General features: G+C 42.6%; 1 protein-coding gene across 1 annotated transcript in view; it reads left to right on the forward strand.

Annotated features, from left to right (window-relative positions):
- The window catches only part of ADAM12 (ADAM metallopeptidase domain 12), a 182,216-nt gene that overhangs the window by 94,530 nt on the left and 70,553 nt on the right, over positions 1-17,133 (forward strand). The window contains exons 4-5 of the mRNA XM_054277234.1: positions 9,455-9,533; positions 13,251-13,327. Coding sequence (XP_054133209.1) covers positions 9,455-9,533; positions 13,251-13,327 — 156 coding nt within the window. The remainder of the gene's footprint in view (positions 1-9,454; positions 9,534-13,250; positions 13,328-17,133) is intronic.

Below are 17,133 nucleotides of genomic sequence, written 5' to 3' on the forward strand. Positions count from 1 at the left end.
GGGGGAGACAGAATATAGGACTAGGTACACCTTTGGATTGACAAGCTGCCATTTATTTTAGGGCTTTTGCACCTACTGAGTTTGAAGGCAGATTTACAGGTTTGGGATTTAAACCCAGAGTTAAACACAGAGATCTCCTTGGGATTTAAACCCAGATTTAAACACAGAGATCTCCTTGGGATTTAAACACGGATTTAAACACAGAGATCTCCTTGGGATTTAAACCCAGATTTAAACACAGAGATCTCCTTGGGATTTAAACCCAGATTTAAACACAGAGATCTCCTTGGGATTTAAACACAGATTTAAACAGAGGTCTCCTTGGGATTTAAACCCAGATTTAAACACAGAGATCTCCTTGGGATTTAAACACAGATTTAAACAGAGATCTCCTTAAGATCTCTGCCCTCCTCACCCATTATTTTATAAGGTTAGTGAGAGGGATACTGAGGCACAGGGCAAATGAAGATATATCTCTAAAAGTCCATGATTCTGCAAGTGAAATATGAGCACAGCCTGCCTAGAGCAAATGGTTCATGCTGGTGGCAAGGAGGAAAATGTGGGTTTAGTTAAAAATACGATTTCATGTTTCGATAAACCGGCAGAAATGGCAATAAAACTTCTTTAAAATTAAAAATGCAAATGCAGGCCTAGAGGCACGCACTCCAAAGCAAGAATAAGGTACAAAAAGGATGTAATTGTTGTTGGAGTCTAAGGATAAACTTAGGCTCAGTGACTTCTCATTATTTAGAAGCTTGGCTTCCTAAAAATATTGCAGATGCTTGCAGTAAACTTTTGTAATCCCTCAGCTCTCTTTGCATTTCATTCTATTTTAATAAGTTCTGATTTTTCATTGGACTTACTTAAATTTCTATGTTTATAAATTTTCCATGTTAAGAGCAGTTTTCTTGGATCTTTTAAGCAGAATTCCGTAGCAGTCTGAAAATGTTCAGCTGCAAGTACAGTCAGACAATTTGCCCAGTGACATCTGTTCAGCAGCATAATTTTACTCAGCTACGAGTGACATATTTAATTAACTGAGACATTTCAAATAGAATTTGACAGCTTCCAAGCCCAGTATCTCCAAACTTACTACTGATTGAAAATATGCCATCCTAGGAGTGCTACAGGGCCTAGGAAGAATTAGTTTTATAAAAGGCAGTGCTGGGATTTTGGAAAACAAAGCTTTAAGAACATAATGTCTGCCCCTTGTGGATTTTTTGGCTTTTTTTTAAGGTTGGGTTTAAATGTGTGAGATGGTATTTTTTGTTTGGATTCAGATGTTTATTAATTTTTATTTATATTAAATATTAAGTTTATTACATTTATTATATATATTTTATATATTACATTATACATATTGTATTTATTATATAACTATACTTATTATTAAATAGAATAGTTATCATTACATTATAATATTAAATATTATATTTATTATTTATATTTATAGTTATATGGCTAAGGAAAGAAAAAGAAGGAATGAATAACAAAGGCTTGTGTCTCGGACAGAGAGCCTGAGCCAGCTGACTGTGATTGGCCATTAATTAGAAGCAACCACATGAGACCAATCCCAGATGCACCTGTTGCATTCCACCGCTGCAGATAACCATTGTTTGCATTTTGTTCCTGAGGTCTCTCAGCTTCTCAGGAGGAAAAAATGCTAAGTAAAGGATTTTTCAGAAAATATCATGGCTACACCACTCAAAGTCCATGGAAGAGCTGCCATTCTCTCTCCTGCTGAAGTTCTGCTGTGTGGAGACACAGTGAACCTTGCTGGTCTTCCTTTGATTCCCTCACACGTTCCCTGTGTGTTGTTTCTTCCCTCAATGCCCATCTGAGGTGTAGGGTCACCTAAACCCATCCCATTAGGGACACCCTGGACATCTTGACCAAATTTACGCCATTTTAGGGAAAAAATGTTGTAAAAGTGTTATTTATCTTCTTCATGCTTTCGCCACATGCTGGTTACCAGTAGTCTCTTCATTAACATTTTGGAGTTAGAGTGATAAACAAATGCTGGAGTTTTGGCAGGTAAATGGTGACATAAATGTGACAGTGAGTGATGGAAGCGGGGTGTGCACTGAGGGCCCAGAACAGCAGAGGAGGCCACCAATGTGATGGATTTAATTTCAGTCTTTCCCCGTTGGAATTTGGGGAGGTGAAGCTCATGGATTATTTGCCCAGCAGCCAGGAAAGCAGAAATGTCTCAATCACTGGGTGATGGCCAGCCAGGGAGCTGTGTTCTGTTCCTCCCCAGCTGCTCAGGTTTGTTGGCTCACGCTGTTGGGTTTTCTGCACGCTGCCACTACATGCAGTGACAAGTTATGAGCACTGGGTGCTTGGGGGCTTTAAAAGGAGGATTTATGCCTCTTGTCTCCTGTTCCCAGCAGGCCAGGGAGCAGCTAAGGATGGGAATGCCTGTTCCCACACTTGTTCCTGTCCTGGGATCACCCAGAGCACGGATCTCCCTGCAGCATGTGTTTGTCAGAACTGGTTCTCACTGTGCCAGCCACTGTTCCACCCATTCCAGGGGATATATTTTAACATGGACTCCAGTAGGCACAGGATTATATGCATTTCTGCATCAAAAGGATTGGGTGCAAGCACAAAGACATGTTTTGCAAATCTAATGTATGATCTACTCAAATTGTCTATCTCCAGGCCATGTGAAATAGGCTGCAGGCTACTACCATAGAGTTACTATTGAAACCTGGGATGCTTGGTTGATTTCCCAGCTATTACAGTTTTATTTTACTCCCTTCTTTGCCTCTGAATTGTTGTGCTAATTAAGCTCACGAATTTCAATCTCTCTGGTTCTTCAATTATGACATTGCAGCCCCTCTGTGGCAGCACACTGGAGTGTGGCAGATAGGATATTATGAAGTGGAGACATTCAATGGGAAAATGTCCAAAAGCAGTTCAAATCACTTAAGATAATTAAACAAGAGAAAGAATGTGGTGTGTTTAGAGAATATGAGATGGTTTTGTGAATAGAATGGTGTTAGGTACCCGTGCATGGGAAACTCATTACCCATGCTGAACTCATTTTTTACATTGTAATGAGAAAGAAGAATTGAAAAACACCTCTGTGAACATCACCTTTGTGAGTGCTTGCACTGAGACCACCCCAGCAGAGGCAGGAGGTTCAACAGGCTTGTTTATTCCTCTGGATGTACCTGGGAAAAAATGCAGCAATTGAAGAAATAACAAATAATTTCAGTGTAAAGGTCAAAATGACCTCAATTGAGATACTTCAGAATTAATGGAGTAGGCTGGTGTCAGCAGGCAGAATAAATGACATTTTATAACTGCCTGTTCACCATCCTGCTTCAGGCTCTTCACCTCCCCCAGATGTAGGAAAGGTTTCAAATGCATTGCCAGAGGGGTTTTAATAAGAGTTTGTGTAACAGAGCGAGGCAGTGCTTGAGTGGGGAGAAAACAGGCACTTGATCATTGGGAAAAAATTCTGAATAAGGGTCAGGGTGTGTGTGACAGCATCCCTGAGGGGAAGGGAGGAGCAGAGCCACACCTGAGCCAGCCCTGCACCACCTCTGTGGCACTGATGCCATCCTTTACAGAGCCACAGGGATATTCAATGTTCTCCCTAAAACAGCAGTTCCTGCAGCAGTGACTGCACAGAGCTGTGAATCAAAGGCAAGGGGGAGCAGATCAGCCTGCAGAGCACACAGAGAGTTCTGTTCCTCTCCAGAGGTCAACAGGGCCCTGCACCTTCTCTCCACTGCTGAGAAACCAGGTAACCAAAGCGGGACATCCCTGTGATGCTGGACCCCAGGGTCTGCTCCTGCTGAGATGATTGGTGCTGGGATTTTTCCTGATAGCACTGACATGAAGAATGCACAGTTCTTATCCTTTTTTATAGCCTGATACTCTGTACTTGATGCCTGGATGGCTGAAGGACAATTGGGTAATAATCTGCACTTTTCCTGCATTAATAATAATAATAATCATAATAATAATCTACATTTACATCACTGTGTAAATGACAGATGTACCAAGAAGGAAAGCAGTTGTCTCAGCTGGTGAGAGAAGTGGGCTAGGAAGAGCTAGAAAAGGCTGGATTTTGGGATTTTTCCTGAGTAGCACTGACATGAAGAATGCACAGCCCTTGCCCATTTTTACAGCTTGATACTCTGTACTTGGTGCCTGGATGGCTGAAGGACAATTGGGTAATATCCTGCACTTTTCCTGCATTAATAATAATAATAATCTGCATTTACATCACTGTGTAAATGACAGATGTGCCAAGAAGGAAAGCAGTTGTCTCAGCTGGTGAGAGAAGTGGGCTAGGAGGAGCTAGGAAAGGCTGGATTTTGGGAAATGCATCATGACAGTGACATCTGTTGGACTGCAAAGTGGCCTCCCCTGGAAGGTGGTGGGGTCAGAACTGCTCCTGACGTTTGCAGCTCAGTGGGACAAAGCCTGGTTTGATCCATGGCACACTTGGCTTCCAGGAGGCCCTTGCTATGATCCACTGGATTTTTTCCATCTCTGGCTCCTGTGACTGTCTGTCTGACTCTCCCTGGGTGATGAAATATCATTATAACCTTTTGAAATAATATATTGGTGCCTGGAGAGCAGAGACTGATTTTCCCATTTGCAAGTGAGAGGCAGTGTGTTAAATTACCACTCCTGTCATTAAATGGATTGAGGGAGAAAAATCTGATGTGCTTGAACCAGGACATTTTTCCCCTCCCCAAACAAACCATCTCAGATTTCACCTTGTGGGGGGCCAGGAAGGTGAGGATTAGAAGTTTAAATAAAATTCATCATATTCTCTGAGGCTTAGGTTACTTGCTTGACACCTGAAAATGTTTCAGCAGGTCTGACATGGAAGCTTTCTGCTGATTTACAGACGATGAGGGAGCCTGTGCTGTGTCTGTCAGAGATCAGGAGGCACAAAATTTATCGTTCTGGACCATGGAAGCTTCACTTGTTCATTTGGCTCTGGGAAATTTGATCCTGAACAGCCTGGTCTAGTGGAAGGTGTCTGTGCCCATAGCAAAGGGTGGAATTGGATGGGCTTTGCATTCCCTGCCTTCCCAAACCACCCTGTGATTCTGTGAAATGTGAAAAAATCACTGTGCTGATAAACACAGCAACCAAGTGTGTAAGTGATTGTGCTCAGGAATTGTATCTCTGGATCATCAATAAGAAAGTTGCAATGTTGTTCCAGCTGATTTTTAAAAATCACATCAACCAGCGGATGCAGTTCTTCATAGCATTTCTTTCTGTCTTTGATGCAGGGCACAGTATTGATAATCATCTGGTACTGCTGAGCATTGTAGCTGGCAACATTTGAAACTCCAGACATGGTGATGAATTGCTCTATGATATATTAATGTTGTTTTGATCCCTGCTCTTTCAGAATTCCATTGATCCAATTAGGTTAAGTAGCTTGCCATCTAAATTAATTTACTTTCCTCTATTAATCTCCTTTACTCTGGGTCAAAACCAGAAATGTAAATCAATCCATTGTATTGCATATCTTGGGGGGGTGGGAGGGTAATTAAATTACCTGATAGATACATATGCTGGATTGATTGTTTGCTGTGCTGAACATTATTGCCATGATTGGAAAGTGACGTGGTGCACACTCAGTAGTGGAATTTAAGTGCTTGTAACACTTAATTTTCATAAGCTGTCAAGAAATGCCTTGGTGTCCCTGGGTACCAACCCACTGTGGTGGTGTTTGCAGGGGTCCCAGGATGAGGGAAGAGATGAGAATCTTGACTCCATGTTTCAGAAGGCTGATTTATTATGATATATATTATATTAAAATAAAATTATGTATTAAAACTATACTAAAATAATAGAAGAAAGGGTTTCATCAGAAAGACTGAAAGGAATAGAAAGGAATGGAATGATAATAAAATCTTGTGACTGACCAGACAGTCCGAGCCAGCTGACTGTGATTGGCCATTAATTAGAAATAACCACATGAGACCAATCAAAGATGCACCTGTTTCGTTCCACACAGCAGATAATTATTGTTTTTCTTCTCCTCTGAGGCCTCTCATCTTCTCAGGAGAAAAAATCCTAGCAAAAGGATTTTTCATAAAACATGTCCATGACAGCCCTACACAGCCAGCCACACAGCTCTTAGGACATTGGACATTTTGCAGGTGGGAATAAAGGCTCCTTCCTCTGCCAGGAGCTGCTGGATTCCCTGGCAGCATCTCAGAGGGGCTCACCCTGTGGCTGTGGGGAACCTTCCCTGCTCAGTGTCAGGCTGGCACAGCAGGGCAGGGGCAGCAGAGCAGCTGTCCCAGCCCTGATGTCTGAGGTGCCAACTGAAGGAGGGTTGGTGCAGAACCCTGCAAAGCTCTCTTCCCAGTGCCATGTGAAATTTCTGTGGTTTGACATCATGGAATCACAGAATGGTTTGGGTTGGAATGGACCTAAAGCCCATCCAGTGCCACCCCTGCCATGTCAGGGACACCTGGCACTGTCCCAGGTGCTCCAGCCTGGCCTTGGGCACTGCCAGGGATCCAGGGGCAGCCACAGCTCTGTGTCCCACACTGGGACATTCCTTTGCTTTCCTAAGGTCAGTCCCAACAGTGGGATCCCATCATCTTGGTGCTCTCACCAGTCCTTTACATTTCACACTGGGGATTCTTCCTTTCAGCCAGTATTTTCAGGATTTATATCAAACTTTCATCCTGACAGAGACATTGCTGACCCCAGGAATTTGTTTACCTGCTACGTTTCCTCACTTTATTGGGAACAACTTTTCCATGGAAGACTCAAACAAAAATAAAGCTCTGATGTGAGGAATGAGATCCAATCTAGTGGCTGGAGACTGTGTGTTGGCACAGTTAAAACAGATACAAAATGCAGTGGGTTTAGGTTGGGTTTAGTTAAAATCCTGCCAGGTCTGTGATAGCTCCATCTTCATGGGAGATCAAGGCAAGGGCTCTTTCCAGTGGGAAAATGGATCTGGTTCCTTCCCTGTCATTGTAGCAGAAGATAAATTTGGGTCAGATGACCCTTGTAATGGGGCAGGGCAGGCTGGTGATCACAAATCCCTTCTGATGTTCAAACCTACAGATCTATGAAGTATTTTCTAAATCTGTGCCTCAGAGCAGAATGAACAGCAGCAGAAAGGTCACCTTTATCATCATTGCTGTCAAACACCTTGCAAACAGCAGAGCACAAAGCAAGTTGCTCAATCACTTTGCCCTTCTGCTACATCTGTTACCTGTACCTGTACTTTTGTCCCATCAAATGAAACTCACTCCCCTGTCCTGGATGGAATCCCATTTCCAAAAGCTGCACAGTTGGCTTCAGCAACAGGATCTTGCCTTTACAAAGGCAATTAATGCCTGCCAAGTGCAGAAGTGAGCAGTGTTAGATAAATAATGATAATTATGAAAGCAGCTGCTCTTTGTCATGATGAGACAGTAGGAAACAGAGAGGGACTTTTTGCAAGAGAGTGTGGTGACAGGACAAGGGGAGTGGCTCCAAACTGGCACTGGGTGGGTTTGGATGGGATTTTGGGAATTAGGAATTGTTCCCTGGGAGGGTGGGCAGGCCCTGGGTGCCCAGAGCAGCTGGGGCTGCCCCTGGATGGAGCATCCAAGGGATGTTGGATGGAGCTCTGAGCACCCTGGGATGGTGGATGGCCCAAACCATTCCATGAGTGTTGGGCACAGCCCCCTCTGCTCCTGGCAGGGTTTTGGGGGCTGCAGGCACAAGGGGTGGGATCACCACTGCAGTCAGTGTCCTCTGAGGCCCCATGGTGTCCCTGTGGAGCCGCTTGGTGGGATTTAGTATTGTGCATCTAAATCCACACGAGATGTTTGGTTGGGCACCCAGATCCTGCTGCGGGTGTGGTGCTTGCCTGAGATCCAGTTCCTACAAACCCACCCAATGCTGCAGTGTTTTAACATCTCATATCTATTAATATGGTAATATTTCCCACAAGCTGAAAAATTTAAAAGTTAAATGTGAGAATCTCTGCTTGAGTGCTCACTAGAATTTTTTTGCCTTGCCACTTCCTTATTTTCTTTTTTTCCTTTTCTTTTTTTGTTTTTGGTCTTGTTTAATTTTTTTTTTTCCTACCTCAAGATAGAGGCTGGGTTTTCTTTTTCTTTTAAAGCTGGGTTTTCTCCCTAGTAAGTGTTTGTAGAGCTCCTAGCACAACCAGATCCTGATGGAGCCACTGGATATTAATGTGCTGCAAATTAATCAGTAATGAAAATTAAATGTGTGTTTATGCTCCAGTTATAATGTTTATGCAAACACGAGAAATACGTTCCCCAACTGTGTAATGGCTCCCACCACAATATTTGCAAGGATGCAGCATTTACCAGCTTTTAAATAAAAGAAAGTGCCTGCTTTGTTCAAATTGACAACCCAAGGGAGAAACACCTCTAAGAAGTGGGACAGAATGAACATTGTGAAACACAGAGGCAGGGATTTTCAATATTCTATACTCTCCAGTTTTCTGAAGGTGATGGTGGCATTTGTCTCCTGGCTCCTTCTGTATTGTGCTTTTGCAGCTCACCAGAAATTTTGTCAGAACTCGAGGGTGTTTGTGATGAGGAGCACAACTCAAGACCTGCACTAGGAGTAAATGTGAATGAGTGTTCCTCCTCCAGGCTCTGTCAGAAATGCTCTTTAGATAAGGAGTTGAAACAGATCAATAGCAGCACTTATTTTTGTTTTAAAGAGGCAGATGCCTGAGATGAGTTCCCTGCAAAAAGAGAAGTTTCTGTGGTTGTCACACCCGTGCCCCTCCCTGGGGATTCCTGGAAAATGACAATTGCAAGTCCAAATTTTTTTATCTCCTTGCCAAAGGCAGGAGGGGAAGTGTGGAGGGAATGGGAACAAACTGCCTCGTCCCAGACATGATCCTGCAGAGTCTCCTGTGAAGTCATTGAATTTCCATTTGTGAATATCCTTTCAGATGAGCAGGGTAAATCCAGTGCTGTAAATTCTGTGGTGTTCATGCAGTGTTTTCCCTGGAGTGTCAATAGGAGGAGTTTGTCTCACTCACCAAGTGCTAAATTAGTCTTTGGGTGGTCACTTGCTGATGAATACACCAGATTAGATGGAAAAATAAGGAGCACAGGGAAAACATTTTCCTTTTCAACAAACCACCATTACTTAACAATACCCTAAACCCCAGATCTCCCTAGATTTAACCTAAAACGTGTTGAAAATCACATGGAAGATTCAGCACTGAAATGTGCTGGCACAGAGTCCTCGTTTGGAAGAGAAAACAGTCTGGAAACTTGTAGTCTATTCACAATTACCACAGGAAATGTTCGTGTCCTGCAGCTTCAGTATTTGGAGTTCCATTTTCCCTTATTCCCCGTAGCCATTGAATCCTTAATGCCTGCCTTTGATCCTTATCTCAAACAGAACCACTGAAGGATAAATTCAAGGTGAGGTGGCCTCAATGTTCCCTGTGCTGTGTTTTTTCCAGGGGCCTGCTGGCCAGAGGCTTCACAGAGACCCATTACCTGCAGGATGGCACTGACGTGGTTCTCACGCGCAATCACACGGTAAGCCTGGGCTGTCCTGGGTAATTCATCCTTCAAATCCAAAATATCCTCTGCCAGGATCTGAGCCCTGGCATGAAACAGCTCAACATGAAGCTTTTTTTGTTTTTTTTTTTACTGTTGCCTTCAGTGTCTTTGTGCCTGCTCTGATCCTACACATGAATTTTTAGAGGCAGCCTTTAAAGGCGAGCTCTGGGGTTTGAACCACGTGGCTTTTAACATTTGTGAGGTCTTTTTCAGCTTCTTGGAAATAGACCCATTAAAATGTGATAATTATGGCAGATCAGTTATGGAGAAAAGGCCTGGTTCTGTTTGGGGGGGGGGAACCCCTAAATATCTGATTTCCAGAGGGCAAAAGTTCATGTCAGAGGTTGGAAGGCTTGGGTGTCTTTCCTCACTGGGGAGGCCATGGGGAGGGTGTTGGTTGGGTTTTTTTTTTAAATCCAGGCCACAAGTGTGTTGTGGATGTACTTTATACTTGTATTTGTGTGTGTGTATGTGTATATTTATGTGCATGTATAAATATGGATCTATACAAAATATGGCTTGTTAAAAGAAGCATTTTAAAGTGCTTTTTACAAATAAAAACCCCTTAAGGCAGGAATGCATTTTGTCCTCTGACAGCATGAATGCCTTAATTAGAAATAATGCAGCAAGCCATTTTAGTTACAAAGCTTATCTTTTATCTGCCTAAGTCCCATAAAGTATTTGCTCTGTTATGGTGTCTACTCACTGCCACTGTCAGCAGAGACACCATGCTTTGTGTTCCCATCCAGAACAGGCTTTGCTGGGATCAGGGGAAAGAATTATTTCTCTGCATAACATCTTACTTCTGAAGAAGCATCTTCATTATAGCTGCAGACACCCCAAGTAAAGCAATCATTTCAAAAGCTTTCAGGGCTTTCATTCTGCTGGGTGCTCATATCTCCTTCCAAATCAGCTCAGGGGAAAATAGTCATTTGTTTTGGGAGCAGGATAGCTGCAGAGACTCCTGAAGGAAGTAAAAGGAAATAAATGAAACACATGAGTCTTTCAGAGATTTACCTGAGTTAACAGGAGTATGTGTACAGCTAATGACAGGTTTTCCTTGCTAAAATGCAATATCTGTTAGCAAAATGGCAAAGTAAGTCATGATTAGTAATGACAGTGCATTTTGCTGCCTAAAAAAGAGAGCTCAGTGCATTCATTTTTCATTAAATGCTGCAATATGGTTGAGAGAAGACAAGACTCTGATTTTATTTTATTGTTATATCTCTTCTTCACTGAGGACATCAATACAGTCTGGAGCTGAAACCAAATCCGATTTTCCATTGAAAAGTTGCTTAGTCAAATTCTGCCTGGAGGTCAGGCAGGTTTGTGGAGCTGTCTCTTGGGCAGTTCTCTAGCACAGAGTCAGTGTCTAGGTTATTTCTCAATTTATAGCACCTGGAAAGTTGTCAAAAGCTGCTATTTATTAAATGATCTCAAGCAAGGGTACAGTACTGTTTGAAGTATGATGGATCAGCCTTTGGTAATTATTTGTTTTTAAGGGGTCACCCATTTTATATACTAGTTTGCAGGAATAAAAAGATTTGATAGCAGAAAAAAGTCCTGCAATTCAGTGGAATTACTGAGCTAGAAATCAATTTTCTCCCAGTGCTGTTGCAGGCCATGCTCTGATAAGTTTACATTTTCGATATTGAACTTTGGCATCACGTTGCTGGATCTCAGAGAAATTGTGAAATGGGCCACAACCAGGAGCTGAGAGTTAATAAAATGACAAGTTGTATGTGGAGAGGGGAAGAAATCAGGGTCTTTGCCATAATTCGCTCTTAGATAAAGAGAGCTGGACCACAGCAGCAGCTGTGTGGGGTGAGATATTGGCTCCCTCCCCATTCCACTGGGCTCAGCTCTGGTGATGCTCAAACCCAAAGATTTCTTTCTCTGAACTTCACCTCATGCTTGCTTTAAGCAATGAGAATAAACCTATTTTATTTTTGCTTTTAGCATATAAAAGATTCAGTGCTTGAGTAGGAGGGGCATTGATTTTTCTTCTATCATGGATGCATGGAACTGATAACACTGAAATTAAGTGAAATAGTGCATCCACACTGAAAGTTTGACATCCATAGCAATTGTGACTGAAGTGATCACCCCAAAAAATTCAATCTGACTCCCTTCTATTGTGGTTTTATCATTGCTAATGTGTTACCGACTCTTCATGAGGATTGATGATAAAAATACCCAAGAGTAAAACACTCTCACCCTGTTTCTATCATTTCTTCCACTGAGAAAAGCCACTGAGATTTGTATTTACAAAGTCAGAGCTGGCTGCTCTGTGTTCACTTGCTCGTGCTGGAAATCAAACAAACATTTTCCCTGGCATAAACTTATTTACAGAAAATTGCTGTTTGAATAATTCCATTTTGCCCAGACTGTGGCTTTCTTCACCAAAATCAAGGTGCTTTTTAGAAATCTGCTGTGAGTGAAAACCATGCCCCATCCTGGAAAGGTTAATTAATGCAATAATGAACCAAGCCATGAGAGGCACAGGGAGGTGACTGGAGTGCTGCAGCACTGATAACTTCCCTCTGCACTAATCAGATGGGAACTTGCACAGCAGAGTTCTCACTTTCCAGGTGGTATTGAGAATGCAATATAACCTTTAGTCAACAATAAAATTAGCCTTGATTCCAGACAGATATGTGCATGAGCTTAGAAAGCCTCTGTTGTGGGTGCCTTTTGCAAGCAGTGGATTATTAAAGAAATATAATAACCTAGGCACAAAATGAAATTGGACTGTTGTCCCTCAAAATAGAATCCCCTCTTTATTCTTGGTTGTTTTTAATAACATGCAGCTACTTGGTTGGGTATTTCAATAAAAAAATTTCCTTTCCAACCTGTTTCCCTTCCCCTTCATTTACTTTGTGATTTTTTATTTCAAGTTCTAGGGTTGGGATTGGCTTTGTTATATTTCTCTTTTCACATACCTACCTCCTATAGGGATACACAGATTTAATAAGAATAAAATTATTAAATATAATAGTAATTTATATTTAATTAATTAAATATAAAAGTAAAATTAATTAAATATAAATAAATAGAAATATTTTAATTAAATATTAAATAAAAACAGCTTTCTTTTTCTATAGAAAGCAGTAAAATTAAATACAAATAAATATAATAAATATTTTAATTAAAAATTAAATAAAAACAGCTTTCTTTTTCTATAGAAAGCAGTAAAATGCAGCAGCTGATTTTTTAATCGGATTATTTTATAAAATATTAATACAAATAATATAAAAATATTAAAATAATATAAATCACACAAAACTATTAAATAATATAAATCATATTAAATAGTAAAATAATATAAATCATATAAAATATTAGAATAATATAAAATATTATCAAATGTTCCATATTGTGGCTTTAAATAAATAGCACAGAAAAAGGGGGTCAGTCATACAAATTTAACATTATTGACCCTTCACAAAATAAGAATACAGAACCAAACACAAAACCTCCTATAACTTGTTGAGATTTAGGAGCACCCAAGGTTTCCTTTTAGGACTGTTTGGCTGTTAAGCACAGAGAATATTTTGTGGGACAGGCAAATTGCTGTCAGTGAGATTCTGAATGCTGTGGCCTGAAGGTGATGATCACCTTGAACTGAAAGGGCTGGAACCCCGGGAGCAAGGAGGATTTGTGACCAGTGAAATGTTTCCTCCCCCTGCACAGGGTCACTGCTTCTACCACGGCCACGTCCAGGGGTTCCCCGGCTCCTCCATCAGCCTCAGCACCTGCTCAGGCCTCAGGTGAGCCCAGATTTCAGCACTGTTGGAGCTCCTGGGTGCTTGCTTTGGCTTTTAATGCTTGAACCAATATTGGGGAAGGGGTGGAACCCAGGAGGGGCTGAGGGAGCTGGGGAGGGGCTCAGCTGGAGAAAAGGGGGATCAGGGGGGTCCTGGTGGCTCTGCTCTGGACCCTCTGGCTCTGCTCCCAGGGAACAGGGGCAGGAGCAGAGGGAACGGCTTCAGAGCGGGTATTGGGAACAATTTCCTCATGGAAAGGTTTGTCCAGGCCTGGCACAGCTGCCCGGGGCGGTTTGGAGTCCCCATCCCTGGAGGGACTCAAAATCCAAGTGGATGTGGCACTTGGGGACATGGGGCAGTGCTGGCCTTGGCAGTGCTGGGAATGGTTGGACTCAGTCATCTTAGAGGGCTTCTCCAACAGAAATAATTCCATGATTCCATCTCTTTTTCAAATGTTGGATGAATCCCTACAAATCGTTTTCCCTCTGGTTGCTCTGAGGAGAAAAAAACAAAGAACAGATAACACAATTTTGGGGGGTTTTCCAAGAGCCATCCCTCCTCTCCTGCTGCCCATCGCTCTCTGTGCCCATTCCTTGTCACATTTTCATCCTGGCAGTGCCCAGTGCCTTTCCAGGCCTCTTTGTTCTCACAACTGTTCCAGCACTGCTCTGCCAGCTGTGGAATCACTCATTGTCCAGCAGCCTCAGCACTGGAGAGGTGGCTTTAGAAATCAGGGACTCAGAGATTCTGTGATCCAGAATATACATGGCTGTGGAGCTCAGTAATTGTGTTTATGGCAGGTAGGATGCTCAGCTCTTGGATTTTAGCTGCTTGTTAACAGCAGAGTAGCAGATTCCTATTGCTGAAAATCCAACCTTTTCCAGTCTGACAAAGGAATGGGCTGACAAAATTGCACGTTCACAACAGACACAGTTCAGGAAACAATTATCTTTCTTACTTGGACAATCAGAGACTGGTATTTACTCACAGAGCTGTTCCAAATCACAGTAATTAACTGTAAATTGGCTCTAGGTTCTCCCTGGAAAACCCAGTTTTCCTGTCAGATTTCCAGCTGTCTCAGCCTGTTCTGGGTTTAATTTATCTACAAACAGCAGGAGTAGCTGGAATCTTTTCCCCTTGGTTTTGCATTTTGTGCAGTAGTGGCATTGTCAAGGCTTCTGTAAGGGAGCTCTGGGACAGACAGAGGCAGAGAGAGCAGAGTTTGATCCCCCCTCTCCCTCTGGGAATGGCCCATTTGCTGTAGTGGATGGGATTCCTTTGGCTCATTCCCACACAGATAGGGGCTTTGTGGGTGCTTCATTATGGATCAGCATCTTCCAAAAGTTTAATAAACCCCTTGCATGTCAGCATTTATCTGTCATTCTCGGTATAAAACGTCTCCAGAATTTAAAACTGTTTGTAAAAATCCAATGCAGAGCTCTCAGTATTTAGTTAAAGGATCACAATGCTGCAAGCTCCCCAGGGAAAATTGGTACCTCGTGGGATAGGGTCTGCATTGATGTCCTTGTTCCAGAGCTACCTGGAAATTATTCCCTCTCAAGAGAAAATGCCCTTCTCCACATCAGAAATATTTTATTTCTTCTCCAAAGTGCTCTCTTTGCAATGCGGAGCTCCCAGAGTCCTTTCCCAGCTTCAGGCGGTTCAGCCATGTCAGGACAGCAGATGCTGGCAGGGACATTTCCTGGCCCTGTTGCAGACAAGTCCCCAAAGTGCAAGCTGATAGGATTGGGCTCCTTGTCTGCAGCACCTTTTCCAGTACAAAACTGCAGAAATTTCCTTTGCAGTGCATGTTTTGTTCTAGTAGGAGATCAGATGAGGAGAAATCTCAGTTTCTGTGCCCGTTCCACTGCTCAGATTGATAAACAGAGTGTCCATGGGTGAGAACAGTATGTGATAAGAGATCTGTGCCTGTTGATTCACTCCACCAAACCTGTTTCACAGCCCAACAACTGTGGGTTTCTCACAGTTGGGATTGAAGGCACTTGAGACAGTAGTTCATGTTTGGACTCAGGTGTTTGTTATTTCTTATTTGTGAAACAGCCTCACAACTGTGACTTTGGTAGCCTTTCATTAGAAGGCACAAAATGGCCAACTGTCTTTTGTTATAAGGTCTTTTAAGTCTAGGCTATTCAATTAAGAAATGATACTTAGATTATTTTCTTTTTTAACTCAATAACTGATCTCTTGAAGCCTGTAATGTGGACTTTTCTGTGCAATTACAAAACACTACCCAAATTTATGAAGAAGGAAGAAGAAGATGAAGAAGAACAACCTACTTCTGCCCTAAAACCTCGATCTTGTTTCATATTTATTTTTATATTCTAAAACCCCAAACTCTAAGTTTTCTACCTTGTGATACTATATACTTCTAACCAACCATACACTAGTAATTTTAGTGTTATCAGTCAATTTTTGAAGCCTTCTCCAGAACCTCAGGTCAATTGCAGTGTTCTTTTGTGGGTCTGTGCCTTTCAGCACAGAAATTTTAACATTCTCAGCATCCAGGATTCCAACAAACAACCAACAGCAACAATTCCCAGACAGAATAACTCCCAGATATTGCCTGTGCTTGATCACAGAGGCACAGAATGGTTTGGGTTGGAGGGGCCTGAAAGCTCATCCAGTTCCACCCCTGCCATGGGCAGGGACACCTTCCACTGTCCCAGGCTGCTGCAAGCAAAGCACAGTCCACAAGAACTTTTTGGCTTTCTTTGCTGGCTTGAAAGAATAGATCTGGGTAGGATTGGAGAGGATGGGATGGGATGGGACGGGACAGGGCAGGGCAGGAGAGGATAGGATAGGATAGGATAGGATAGGATAGGATAGGATAGGACAGGACAGGATAATGTACTTGCCCCCAGCTTGCTGGAGCAGGGACTCTTGTTTTCCACAGCATGACAAAGGCTCCAAGCTGCAGGAGCAGAGACATAAAGTTCTGTGTGGCCATGGAGTCCCAGGTGGGGACAGTCCCTGGAGCAGCCCCTTCACTTGCAGCAGCTGTTGGAAGGGAGGCCAGGTCTCGTTTTCAGGGTCTGTTCCTGGCTTTGTGACAGTTTCTAAGTGAATCAGACAAATCTCTCTGTCTCGGTTTCTCCATCTGTGAAATCCATTTAATGATTCTTACCTACCTCACACAGCTGCTGCATGGGGCTGGGGTTCAAGTGCCTGAAAAATAATGTAATGAGAGGAAGTGCATGCTGTCAGCCCTCTGAAATCCTGGAGAACCAGGATCTTCCCCCTCCCACCAGACAGGCACCCTGGGCATTGTTCCAGGTGTGGATAGGTCGGGGCTGTGCATTTCCCCCCAGACCAGCAGAGTTCATTAAAAGACATGAAAATACTCATAAAGAATAGGTCCCACATTTCAGTGTGCTCTGAAGGCTGAGTGCTCAGCAGCAGTCAGAGAAGCAAAAGGGATCATAGGAATTACTGAGACAGAAATAGAGGATAAAACAAGAACCCTCATTACCACTTTATAAATCCACAGCGCGCTCACATCTTGAGTTCTGCATGCAGTTCTTGTTTCCCCCTCCCCTGCTCCATCTCAGAAGAGGAAGAAGCAGCAATATATCCAGAAAAGGTACAGAGAAGGGCAAAAACTGTGATCAAAGGTGTGGAGCAGCTTTTATCCAAGGAGAGAAAATAGACCAGGATTTGTCACTTTTGAAAGGCGATGACGGAGAAAAGGAGCATGATGAAAACAAGGGTGAATGTCACAATGCAGAGGGGACAATCACTGAATATTCGTCATAACCTCAAAATTAGGAGACATCAGCTGAAACTTTTGA

This window comes from Melozone crissalis, unplaced genomic scaffold, assembly GCF_028551555.1.
Source record: "Melozone crissalis strain CALT ecotype California unplaced genomic scaffold, PUWL_Pcris_2 ptg000019l_1, whole genome shotgun sequence".
NCBI classification, from domain to species: domain Eukaryota; kingdom Metazoa; phylum Chordata; class Aves; order Passeriformes; family Passerellidae; genus Melozone; species Melozone crissalis.